At 49.6% G+C, this 13,070-nt stretch overlaps 1 protein-coding gene across 7 annotated transcripts; it reads left to right on the top strand.

Moving 5' to 3' along the window:
- The first annotated feature begins 1,886 nt into the window (after positions 1 to 1,886).
- On the top strand, positions 1,887 to 12,694 carry Nxnl2 (nucleoredoxin-like 2). Of its 7 annotated transcripts, none has more exons than XM_013506876.1 (4): positions 1,887 to 2,044; positions 3,173 to 3,384; positions 3,750 to 4,192; positions 12,135 to 12,694. In XM_013506876.1, the coding sequence occupies exons 3-4, from the start codon at positions 3,891 to 3,893 to the stop codon at positions 12,301 to 12,303; spliced, it is 471 nt and encodes a 156-aa protein (XP_013362330.1). In that variant the 5' UTR covers positions 1,887 to 2,044; positions 3,173 to 3,384; positions 3,750 to 3,890; the 3' UTR covers positions 12,304 to 12,694. The 7 variants fall into 7 exon arrangements, 5 of the variants coding, with proteins under 5 accessions (XP_013362330.1, XP_013362331.1, XP_013362329.1 ...); XM_013506877.1 differs by having other exon boundaries at positions 3,173 to 3,391; positions 3,853 to 4,192; XM_013506875.1 differs by having other exon boundaries at positions 3,173 to 3,391.
- Positions 12,695 to 13,070: the final 376 nt, after the last annotated feature.

Here is a 13,070-nt window from a genome sequence, read left to right as displayed (position 1 = left end):
GCACTGGTTAGAAAGAGGCATGAGTAGGATTTATTAGACAGAGATTGTAGGATGCATTCAAGAATGGGGTGTGGGCCTGCAGAGAAGTGGGATGCATTATAAACTGGAGGAGGGCACATTTAAAGAGGTGTGTTTAAGGTAGGTGTCTTGGTTATTCGCCTCCTGTTGCTGAGACAAAATACCTGACACCCAAAATTAAGGAAAGGAAGGTTGATTTAGCTCACAGTTTGTGGAGGCTTCAGTCCATACTCAGCTGGCTCCAAGGCAGGGTGGCACATGGCAGAGGGCAACAGTTCATGGTGGCGGAAAATAGCAAAAGCAGCAAGAGCAAAAAGGGAGGAGCAGCAAGAGCAAGCCTCTTTCCCTCCCTTATACTGTATGCAAACTATGCTGCCCCAGGGCAGGTGTAGCGCTCACACCCATAATCCCAGTGTTGGACCATGAATCAATCATAAACTCTAGAAGCCCACTCCATGACTGCATGAGGCTTGGGGGGGACACTTAGACACACACCACGACTGTAGGTGACCTAGTTTTCACTGTCTGTCGCCGTTGTGGGAGCCATCTGTATGTGTTGGAAGTGAAGATCTGTCAAGTGAAGTTGATGTGTTGTTTGAAGCTGAGATATGCAGCCACCAGTGTTGTTATTGCTTTTTGGGCTGGAGGAAAAGGCAATTTGTAGGTGAAAAGGTCAGGTCCTGTGCCCAGGAATTTGTAGGCTATTGTAAAAGGAATTTTAGGAATTTAACACTGTTTTTTGAAAGGAGAGAAGGAGGGGGTGACACGCTAGGATGGGAAGGAGGAGGAGCCAACTTGTCTTGCAGTTTTTCTTAAAAGTGCAGTTTTAAAATCTTGATTTCCTTGTCTCCTTTCTACCTACTTTTTATTTTTTCTCTCCTACCTCAGAGTGAGCCTAGATAAGCATCAGAGTCACAGGTGGGTGACCGGGTCATCTGGACCCACCCTCCTGTTCCTTTCCAGGAATGCCTTTGCTCTTTCTATACAGAGGTCACCAATAAACTAACGGTAAGGATTCCCTGGTGCACCCTGGCTGCGAGCCTCGCTTCCCTGTGGACCAGTACAGTTCGGTGATTACACTTATAATGCTGCAGGTTGACCGCGGTTTGACCCACGGTATGATTTCGCTGTATAAAACATCCTTGGAGAAGGAGCTTCATCGTCCATCCACTCGGGACCCCTTCTGTCCCTCAGGATCATTCTCAGGAGACCTTTTCTACTCTCACCCTCCTTTGCCTTCAAATTCCATTCTTTGATATTCGGGAGACAAGACTTGGGCACATTTGACATCTATCAGGCTGGGAGTTATTTTCCCCCTCACAATGTGGTTCTTTCGGTTTGAAAGCCTACTCTTAGTTTTAATTCACACATAAAAGTTGCACGTTTTTCTAGGGCACACTGTGATATCTCAGTGGATGTAGAACACGTGTAATGATCAGCTCAGGGTAACTGGCACACCTTTCAACACAGATACACCTTATTTCTTTGTGCTGGGAACATCTAAAACCGAGGTTTTTTAAATATCCAGTTTTTTGCTGCCAACCGTCTTTCTTCCTGTGCAGTTAGAAGCTATTAGGACGTTAGAAGCTAGTCCTCCTGTTGAATCCACCCTCCTCATCCCTCTTCGCTCCCTCCCGCATGTTTCAGCGTTTGAACCGGAGGAAGGGACTCAGTATGAAAGGTACAACCTACTCCCGGCGCCTCAGTTCTGACCTCTGCGCATTTTTCCTCTGGTCTTGAGGGAGGACAACGCGCCTCGCAGACACCACCCCACCCCCACGCCGCTGCTTGGCCAGTCTCCGCCCCGATTTCCAGGCCAAGTGCATTTGCACAACCGGCGGAGTCACGGGGAACCACCTTCGCAAATTTCCGTTTCACTTAGCTTTGAGACTGGAGGGAGCCAGTGTTGCGGGGAGCAGAGCTACCGGTGGGTTTTCACCTGCCCCTCTTCGCGCTCTGCTCCGCCCTCGCTCCTCTGTGGCCTGGACTGAACACCTCTCTTATTTGCTGTGGTATGCGCTGCAAAGTAAGCAGGGGCGGGGCTCGGGGCCTCAAGGGCAGGGGAGCGTGGGCTTCCACAGCCTGGGTGGGGTGAACCCAGTTGCAGGGGAAGAGAGACCAATGAACCCGAGATCTACTACGAGATTGACAACTGGCAGATTCACAGGGAAAGGGAGAGCACATTTATTAACTTTTAATACCACTTGCACGAGAACATCACAGGGGGAAAATCGCCGGGCATTGTGGCTCACGCCTGTAATCCCAGCACTTGGGAGGCTGAGGCAGGGGGATTGTTGGGAGTTGGAGACCAGTCTGGGCTACAAAGTGAGCTCAAGGCCAGCCTGAACTGCATAGAGAGACCTTGTTTCAAAAAACCACACACACACAAAAGAAAACGCGAATACTCAAAAGAGTGATGGGATTTTATGCGCAATAACACTAGGGGGTGAGGATGTAACCCACCCAAAGGAGACGAGCATGACCTTTCCGACAATTTCCTCCTTCCTTTCTCTCTCTCTCTCTCTCTCTCTCTCTCTCTCTCTCTCTCTCTCTCTCTCTCATTCGCTGAGCTTCCTCTGGATCATTTTTAAATTTTGAGGCAGGGCCTCCCTAAGCCCCCGGATCGTCCGAGCTCTCCACCCCGAGTGCTGGGGTGACATGTGTGCGCCCCCGTCGGGCCTCTAGTTTCTCAGGAGAATCTGTCCTTAGGCAGCTGAGGGGGAGGCCTCTTCCTGCATTTGTTTATTTTCAAGTGCTTTCTGGTCAAAATAAGCATATGCCAAAGGGGCATATTCTGATTTCCTTCGCTGTCTTTAATTTTTCTTTTGTTCACTGTGCGCTTTTTGGGATTAATTCCGAGTTTGTACCCTACTGTACGACTTTGGCAGTAGTTCATTACGGTGCTAGTCGCCCCCAAGCAAGCCCCCCCCTCCGCCCTCCTGGCAGGGAGCACAAACCTTTGCTCACTGTGGAAACCACAGGGCCCCCGCAGTTTCTGCCACTTAATTAATGTTTTTTTCTCTTTGTTGGCCGTACCAGGATGGAACAAAGGGCCTTGTGCGTGCTAGACAAGTGCTCGCAGGAGCCACATCCCAGCCCCACATAATCCATACTCTTGATCTCTTTGTGACCCGCTCCCAATTTCTCCCTGAAGCCCAGAAACCCTTCCAGCCAAGACCTAAGGTGCGGGGACCGACGCCCACCCCAGAAGCCCAAACTCCCCACCCGCCGCCACGCCCGCCTCAGCTGAGCTGAGCGCCCTTCTGCTGCCGGTCCTCTCAGCCTCTGCGCTCCGGACTAGGGCCTGAACTCCAGGCGGGGTTCAAGTGCACCCGCGAGCACCGCGCGAGGAGCTGCGGCAGCGTGGTAGGAGGTGGGCGGGGCCGGGCGCCAGGGGCGGGGCTTGTGGGGCGGGGCGTCTCCGTGCTCCGCAAGGCTGCAGACCAGCTGGTCTGGCAGGCTCTGCTCCTGCAGGTGGGTGAGTTAGGTCGCCGCTGCCGCGGTAGCACCTGGGGTCTCCGGTTTCTGTGAGGGTCCCTTCCCCGGCGCAGACCCCATTTCTCCCAGCTCAGGGAAGACCTGGGCTGTGATCCCCACAGCCGCCATACCCCAGCGCAGCTGGGCGCCGGGCAGTGCCGAGGGAGGCGGAGCGCCGGGGCTTACGATCGCCTGCCCGCCGGTGACCGTCCTCCCGCAGGTGTCTTCTGCCTCACGTGACCATCCTTTTGTAGGTGTCACCTGCCCTCCGGTGACCCTCCTTCCTCAAGTGTTTCCTGCTCACGGGTGACCGTCCTTGCACGGATATTCCCGCCCCAGTTGACCGTCCCTCCGCAGGTGTCCCCGCCGGCGGTGGCCGCCCGCCGGCCCGCGTTATGGTAGACGTGTTAGTCGGGCGGCGCCTGGTGACCCGCGAGGGCGCCATGGCGGAGGCCGAGGTCGCGCTGCAGAACAAGGTGGTGGCTTTGTACTTCGCGGCGGGCCGGTGCGCACCCAGCCGCGACTTCACGCCGCTGCTCTGCGACTTCTACACCGCGCTGGTGGGCGAGGCGCGGCGGCCGGCGCCCTTCGAGGTGGTCTTCGTGTCGGCGGACGGCAGCGCGCAGGAGATGCTGGACTTCATGTGCGAGTTGCACGGCGCCTGGCTGGCCTTGCCCTTCCACGACCCTTACCGGCAGTGAGTGCGCGCAAGCGCGTGGCCCGCGTCCCCAGGCCTCCCCTCCTGCACCCGGCTCACTTTCAGCCGTCCCTCCCGGGCTCCTTCCCAACCTTCCCTTGCAGCAGGTCGGTGACAGTGACAGCTTCTGCTCCAACTTTCCCCAGATTGCCTGATCTGCACAGGGCATCCCCTGGGCTTGCTGGGCGTGGGCCCTGGGCTACCCGCCCTGGGGTTCGTAGATCTGCTGCGGGGCGCGGGGACCACTGCCCTGGAGGCCGGGGCTGTGAGGGCGCCGGGGCTGTGAGGGCGCCAGGGCTGGAGAAACTCAGATGCTTACCACTTTCACGACCCCGTTTTTTACCCTCAGTGATGGAATTTCATAACTACAAAGATGTAAAATTCCTTACTATAAATGAGGAAAGACCCTGGTGGAGGGAGAGGTCAGGGATGACAGCAGTCTGCTCTCTGAAGGGACCTCGAGGGCCCTTGTGAAACAGCTCGCTGGGCTTCTGAGCTTGTGCCTGAGCAGGAAGTTGAACGAGGTTGACTTCTTACTTCGTGACTCAGCTTGGAGGAGCAGGCAGGACTGCGGGCAGGGGTGATTGCTGGGGTTGCTGTGAGGTCTCCTGTGACTTGAGTGGAGAGTGAGGTTGAAATCGCACTGCTGAAGCGCGCTGTCCCAGCCCCTTCCCCCACCGGGGCCTCCTTGCCTAGATGGGTACTGTTTGAAGTCCGCCTGGGCTTTTCAGTTATGGTGTTACCACCAACATTAATTACTGTGAGATGACTTTTTTTTCTGGGAAAGGAAGAATAGAAGTTTAGGTTTGGAAGTGACACTGCTCAGCCTGAGACCTGTGCTGGAGGCTTGTGAAGATCAAAGGCTTACTGACAGTGAGCCTGTAATGGTGCCTGATTAACTTTGCATAAGGGCTCATTAGAGCATCACTTCGAGTGGTAAGTGGTGCATTTTAGGACATGATTCAGCTCTCTGGCACTTGAGTTATGTGCAGCTTTTGAAAGGGCACACTTGTTTTGAAGGTGAGACGTGGTGGTGTAGTAATTAGGCAGGAGCTCAGTTCCCAAGAGAGGCAGGCCTGGGATCCCCTGGGGTAGGTAGGCAGGTGTTTCATTGTTTGGCACCGTGCTCAGCTGTCCCTGGGGGTGAGCCTGGCTTTGAAAGGGCTCCTTGAAGTGTGGGGTGGTCGCAGATCAGCACTCTGGTCTTTGTCCCATTTTAAGGATGTGCCAGAGCTGTGCACAGTCCGGTTCTCCTGACTCGAGCCATCTTTCTGTACAGCGAGCCTCAGGCTCCAGGGGCACATGGATTTTTCAGGAAAGGCATCATTTTCAGGTCCATGCAGCATTCTCTCTCCCTGTTTGTGCCCCAGCTGGCAGCAGGTGAGCCACTCACTCCCAGCACTGGTGCAGGGCTCTGCCTACCCCCATCCCCAGTCTTTGTCCACAGGGGGAATTGGCTTTTTGTGAACTTAACTCTTAGTCTCTACACCATTCTGGACTGAATGAACCTCATTAATCCTGTTACTGCTATTTGTGAACTAGCAAGTGGGATATTCCATGGCATTGTGGGAACTGCACCCTAAATTCTGCTTATCCCAGGCCTGGATTTATGAAGTCAGATCATGAGTCAAATGGGAAGAGCAACCACCAAGAAGAACAGAAAATGCGTGAAGCACCCAGGAGGCATTGGGGAAGTTGTCAATGTGTGTAATACACCGTACTTTGTGGTTGGTGCCACCGAAAGGAGGGCCTGGGACACTGATGTCACAGGAATCCCATGAGGAGGGGAGGGGCCCTTGTACTACCTTTCCTGAGAGCTAAGAGCTTGTTACCTGCTGATTCCTGTTGCCCACAGCCTGTGCCAGGTGTGGTTTAGCACTCGGCATCCACAGGGTGTGCGCCTGATGGTTGGCTGGAAAAAGTGAGTAAAAGAAAACACACTCAAGGGATTTGCTTGGCAACAGCGTTCTGCCCTCCGAGATGGAAACCGGGCAGAGTCAAGTTGCCACGGCAACCCATATGCATTATGTCAGGGAGGAGATGTGGCCACGTCAGGTGAAGGGAGAGACATGTGGACAAGGACGGATGAGGCTCTTAGATGTCCCTGAAATGCTTAAAACGCTGATGCCGGCAGCATTTTCTGTTCTTTGTGGGTGCTGCTGTAGGGGAAGGTGGGTCTCCACCTGCAGGACCAAGGGTGCGTTTGTCTCTGGGCAAGTATGTCTTCAGCGAGGGGTGCCAGGGTGAGGGTGTGAGGGCCTCACGGAATCTCAAGATAAGCAAAGACAGCTCTGTGACCAGCTCAGTTCTCTTCTTACTCCTCAAATCCTCCCTTGCCTTCTTCCTGGGTCAGAATTCAGTTAATGTTGCAAGTCATGAAAGTAACAGCTACAGCCACCCGAAGAGCTTGCACAGTAAAGGTTATGGGGTGGTTTTAACCCCCAGTGGCCCCAAGAATGCAGTTTTGTGACTTGCCTCCACTATATCTGCTTTGTGCTCAGATTACAGGCCGTAGCTACCTGGCAAATCCAGTCCCCTCACAGTGGCAGAATGGCTGCAGTATCTCAGACTGTACATCCTCATACCTTTCTTTTTCTCAGCACATAAGCAAGTGTTCTGCAGTGTCTCACTAGTTCTGGGTCTGCTAGCTACCCATTCCTATGCTAGTTAGTGTGGGCAGGGGCTATATTGACTGAGCAGACAGCTCAGCTGGCATTGGAGGTAGGTCCTTGTCCTTCCCACCCAGTAGGAGCAGCCAGTGTTTATTATGTACTTATGATGTGGCAAGCTCTATTTTTCTCTAAGCTGCTCACATATGAATCATTTAATCTTTTTTCTTTTTTTTTTTTGAGACAGGGTCTCACTGTGTAGTTCAGGCTGGTCTCAAACACCCAGCGATCCTCTTGCCTCGGTCTCCTAAGTGCTGGGATCACAGGCATGTGCCAGCACTCCTGGCTCTGATCATTTAATCTTGATAAACACCCAGGAGTCCTGTTATTCCCATGGTGCTGGTAAAGAATTCGAGGCCCAAGGAGGCTAAGTACTTGTCTACGTCACACAGTCAGTGCGTGCTGGAAGACAGGAGCTAAGGCTTCTGAAGAACATCAGGATGGGGGGCAGAAAGCCCTCTGCTGCCTGTGGTACCCAGGTCCCACCTCAGGCTCCTCACCACCTGTTACTTCTCCCTCTTCCAAGTTAGTGAAGGGTCCAGACAGCCCTGGGAGGATGCCTCCAGGTGGGCACACCTGAGTATGCATATGCTACTTGGGGCTTTTATTTATATTTGCAGTACTGAAGGTTGAGCACAGGGCCCTTGCACTGAGCTACATACACAGACCCTTCCCTGGCCTCGAATTTGCTATCTTCCTGCCTCAGTCTCCCAGAGTGCTAGGATGATAGGTGTGCACCACCATGCCCAGCTACATGCAGGGCTTTTATTGCTGGATCTTGGTGCTCCCCCTGAGGGTCAGGAAGGGTGCACTTCCTTACGGGTCCTGTGGTCATGCTAAGGCTGCTGTCTGGGTACCCAGGTTGAGAAATGGCAGATGGTGCATAGGTCACCAGGAACCTGTCAGGAATGCCAGTGCTGCCTCGGCCCTGGAGGGCTTGGGGGCTCCCTGTCTCTTCAGTGCCCAAGATGCTCTGCAGGGTATCCTCTTGGCCTGGAAGATGAGGTCCCAGTCACTGGGAACCTCAGCAGGACCATTGGCTTCCCTTTCTGAAACATGGTTCTACCCTGTCCTGTGCCTGAGCTCAGGTACCCAGTGACCTATTTGCCCAAACTACCTGAGCCCTGCACTTTGGCTGGAGTCTTTATTTTTTAAATTTTTTTTGTTTTTTTTGAGGCAGAGTCACACTATGTAGTTCAGGATAGCCTTGAACTCACTATGTAGCCTAGGCTGGCCTTAAACTTGCAGGGATCTTCCTGCCTCAGCCTCCTGAGTGCTGGGTTGCAGGCATGCGCCACCACATTTCGCTGGCTGCAGTCTTTATACAAAGAGCTCTTTGGGTTTTTTTCCTCTTTATTTTTTGATTTTATGCCTCTGAGGAAAGCCAGTTTCCTAGACATTTCAGATTTCATGAGAAAAGCTATGCAGCTTTCTAAGACCTTGGCAAGTATATCTCCTTTGAAATATCTTTTAGGTCCAGGGTGTCTTTCCAGACCTGTGTCAGCCCCACCTGGCTGAGCTTTCTTAGGCTCAGTTTGATGGTGAGAGGACCCAAGTCTCCTAAACTTGTAGTTTGACATGAACTTGTATCCTGTGTGCATGGCTTTGGTTTGTTAGCTCTCAAGTGTAGTTTTAGCACGGTTGCCTTTGTTGGGTCTTTTGTATTATGTATAATTTTCTTTCTTTCTTTCTTTCTCTCTCTCTCTTTCTCTCTTTCTCTCTTTCTCTCTTTCTCTCTTTCTCTCTTTCTTTCTTCCTTGGTACTGGAGAAGGAAACCAGGGCCCTATGCATGCTAGGGAAGCACTCTGCCACTGAACCACACCTGTCACCCAGTATGGCGGCTTTTGTATGCATTTCTTCTGCTCTTCCTTTTCATTCCTGCATGCCTGTGTGGTTAGACATCACAAGAAATGGCTTCTGAGCATCGGAGTGGAGGCCATGTGCATAGTTTCTTGGAAAACAGGCTGTACTAGAAGTTGTGAGGTGTCCCCGGCCAAGCCACAGCTGGGTGTCCCTAAAGGAGGTGTGACTGCTCACTACATTTTGGTGAGTGCTGCCTGATTCCTGCTATCCTGGTGTCTTCTTTCTGTTACTCCCCTTTTCATAGAGATTTGTATGCATTTAGTATTTCCAAAGAATATTTTTAGTATTTCCAAAGAACGAGACTGGGTTTTATTGTTTACCTCAAGTTGATTTTTCTTGGCTCATTTCATTTTTTGTTGTTGTTGTTTTTGAGACAGAGTCTTACTATGTAGCCCAGGCTGTCTTGGATTCTTAGTGGTCCTCTTGCCTCAGCCTCCCAAGTGCAGGGATTATAGGCGTTTGCCACTACTCCACTTTCCTTTTTTAACTATAAATCTTATTTTCCCTTCTTTCTACTTTCTTTGTGGTTATTTCATCATTAGCTCCTTGAGCTAAATACATAACTCATCTTTTTTGTTATTGTTGTTGCTTTTTTTTTTTTTTTTTTTTGTTTTTAAGACAGGGTCTTGCTGTGCTTTCCAAACTGATCTTGAGCTCATGGGCTCAAGTGATCCTCCTGCCTTAGCCTTTCAGGGGCTGGGACTACAGGGTGTATGTGTTTTGGATATGTGTATTTAAGGTTATGGCTTCTTAAAAGTATCTGGATGTATCTACAGCTTATGATTTGTACAAGGTATGACTAACATTTATGGTGTTTAAAAATGACTACATTAAAAGACATATTGTCACTAATCCCCCTCAGAACACTCCCCCTCACTTCAAACACACGTATCCCATCATTCTTGCCATTTTCTGAAGCAGTTCTGCAAGTCCTCTTTCATGAGTGTCTTCACAAGGTGTGATGAAAAATATGATGAGACAAAATACGATGACTGCTGCTGCTAAGTACCTTCTCTGGGAAGACATCATGGTGTTGTGAAGACATCGGGCTTGTGAAGACATCATGGTGTGTCCTCGTCTACTTTACTTGCTACATCTGGCACTGTGTGACTTCTGGCTCTTCCCAAAGTCAAAATGAAAACTAAACGTGGAGTCGAGTCAGGACATGAAGGCAACCATGACAGCTCAGCAAAAGCTCTGAACAAGGACGTCCAGAACTGCTTTAGGAAATGGCAAGACTGAGCTATAGCTCAGTGGCACAGTGCCTCCCTGGCAAGCACAAGGCCCTGAGTTCTATCCCCAGTACCAAAAAAAAAAAAAGAAAAAAAAAAGCAGGGCAAGATGGACAAGTGTTTGAAGAGTGTGTGTGGGTAGTTTGAGGGGGATTAAAGGCAATGTGATTTTTACTGCAATAAATTTTTAACATGTAAATGCTGATCATAGTTTTTAATCACACCCCGTAGTACAGTATCCCTTGGTATCTGGGGATTGTACCAGAACACCTGCAGGTATCAGTGCCCAAGGGGCCCAAACCCCTTGTATACCGTGGTGTGGGGTTTGTGTGTAACCTACCCACATCCTCCCATACACTTTCAATCGTTCCCACATTATCTGCCATGCCTAAAACAAGGGACATGTTCTATTAATAGTTGTCAGACTGCATTGTTTAGAGAACAATGGACAGAACAAGTCTTTTTTATGCTCAGTATAAGTATTATTCTTTTTTTCTGAATATTTCAATTTGTAATTGGTTGAATCCATAGATGTGGAACTCTCAGATATGAAGGGCTTATCATACATTCATATTGTTCTGTTTTAGATATTTTCAATCTTTTTTTTTTGAAATAGGGTCTTGCTTTGTAGTTCAGGCTGGCCTTGAATTCACTATGTAATTCAGGCTGGCCTCGAACTCATGGTGATCCTCTTGCCTCAGCCTCCTGAGTGCTGGGATTACAGGTGTGTGTCACCAGGCTGGCTAAATATTTTGTATTCTATGTGGTTATTTCACATACACCATACAGTTTTTAAACCCATCCTTTTTTTTTTTTTTTTCTTTTTGGTTTGTTTTGAGACAGAGTCTTGCTATGTATGCCAGTCTGGCCTCGAACTTGCAGTGATCCTCCTGCCTCAACTTCCCGAATGCTGGCATTACAGGTGCACACCACCATGCTGGGTTTAAACCCATTCTTAAACATGATTTCTTATTGGTTCCCAATTCCAGTATATAATAGTGTGGGTAGGTAGTCTGCACACTACTAATCATTTGAAATTTAGTAAGACTCCCTTTGTACATAGGGTTGGCTTTGTCGTGGCCTCACAGATGTTCTCTGGTGGATGTGGGGAATATGTCCCTTTCTCCTTACTCTGTGGAGGGTTGTTGTTGGCCTGGGTGTGGGAAGCAGTGGGGAGACCTCACTGGAGATGCTGCAGAGGAAGTTTAGTAACAGGAGAGTCCCAAGTGTGTTTCTCCTTCCTCTCCGGTCCCAGTCCTGAGGATGAAGGAAATCAGATTACATTAACGGTGAAGCCTTGTGACCTGGCCATGACAGACAGGAAAGGGATTTCCCCGGCTGCCTGTCCTGAAGGGGTAATCCCCGTGAAGCTGATGAGGAGCCAAGTTGAGGGGGCAGGTGCTTCTTTTTCTAAATGAATTAAGACAACTTTGTAAAAAGGGCACTGGGTTACAGGTGTTGGTAAAATGGAGCTAAGAAATGTTTCCTCTGTAATCATGTCAATTGGTACATCATTCAGCCTGTCAGGTGGACTTTCTCATAAGACTTTGAATGTATTTAGAACTCATGCAATTTTAACTTATACCATTATATGTACTTCATATTTCTCTCTCTCTCTCTCTTTTTTTTTTTTTTTGGTACTGGGAATCAAACTCAGGACTTTGTGCTTGCCAGGCAGGTGCTGCGCCGCTGAGCTATATCCCTGGACCTTTCTCTTCTTTTGATAGCAGAAAATCAACCCAACTACAGGGTTTATTTGTGCATTTTGAACTGCACTGTTCAGTACCTCCCCACAGCCTGAGTTTAAATTAACAGGGCTGGGGTGCGGCACAGAGGTAGAGCGCTTGCCTAGCACACTGGAGCGCCTGGGTTCCATCTCCAGTGCTGCAAAAGAAAAAATGAATAATTCATTAAGTACACAGTTCAATTCCTTGGGCACACTGGCCACCTTTTCAGCACAAAACCTCTCTGCAGGTGGCTGGTGGCCACAGTAGCAGGCAGGACAGCCAGAGAACAGCTCCATCACTGCAGATGGTCTCTGGGTCAGGACTGGCTCAGACACAGCAGCCATGGGCAGAAAAAGAGCGGGTGGTTGATGGTGCCCAGGGGCCCCTTCTGGTCGGATGGACATGGTAACTGGAAATGCTAACCAACTAGCACCCCTCTTTTCTTTGCAGTGAACTGAAGAAGAGGTACAACGTCACAGCCACCCCCAAGCTTGTGATTGTGAAACAAAGCGGGGAGGTCATCACCAACAAGGGGCGGAAGCAGATCCGGGAGCAGGGTCTGGCCTGTTTCCAGAGCTGGGTGGAGGTGGCCGACATCTTCCAGAATTTCTCAGGTTGAATGGGGAAGGACCTGGGAGGACACCCTGGTGTCCAGCACGAGGGGAGAGGAGCCCTTGAGCCTTCCTTTCTCCGTGTTGTGTTTTATTTCATAAAAGGTGGCAGAAAGTAAATACTATTCAGGAAAAGATGCTCGTCCCGTTTTGACCCCATAGCTCATTTATAGATATTTTTATTTTTGCATAGTTTTGTCCATCTTGATCCTCAGGTGTAGAGAGCTGAGCTATGGGAAATCTATGCAAATCACTTATTTGTACGTTTCTCAGGTAAAATGATCTATTTATTGAGAAATTTTCTGTGATCTATCTCATTTTAATGATGTGCATTCACAACTACATTTGTTAATCGAGTTTGCAAACTGTACTTTAATAAATGAATATTTATACCTTGAACTGCTCTGATTTCTTCCTTTATCATTCCAAAGCAAGTACCACTGGGAGGAAATATGATGCTTAAACTGTTTTATTTGTCAGAGTAAAATAAAATGACTTTTGTCATTTTTAATTATGTGCCTTCTTAGAATTTTTTACCCCCTCGTCTTCTTTTTCCATACTCACTTTTTTGTTGTTGTTGTTCTTTTTGGGTACAGTCTTGCTTTGTAGCCCAGGCTGGCTTCAAATTCACAGCGACCCCCTTGCCTCAGCATCCCAAACGCCGGAATTACAGGCATGTGCCACCACACCCAGCTTTTAGTAGTAGTATAAGAACCTACAACGAAATGAAAATTTAAGGCTGTGTACTGTCAGAATAACATTTTAGTCAGTGAGG

The sequence above is a fragment of the Chinchilla lanigera genome, unplaced genomic scaffold (assembly GCF_000276665.1).
Source record: "Chinchilla lanigera isolate Chin_1 unplaced genomic scaffold, ChiLan1.0 scaffold00114, whole genome shotgun sequence".
NCBI classification, from domain to species: Eukaryota; Metazoa; Chordata; class Mammalia; order Rodentia; family Chinchillidae; genus Chinchilla; species Chinchilla lanigera.
The sequence above is the reverse complement of the archived record's forward strand: the minus strand, read 5'-3'. Positions and strand labels throughout refer to the sequence as shown.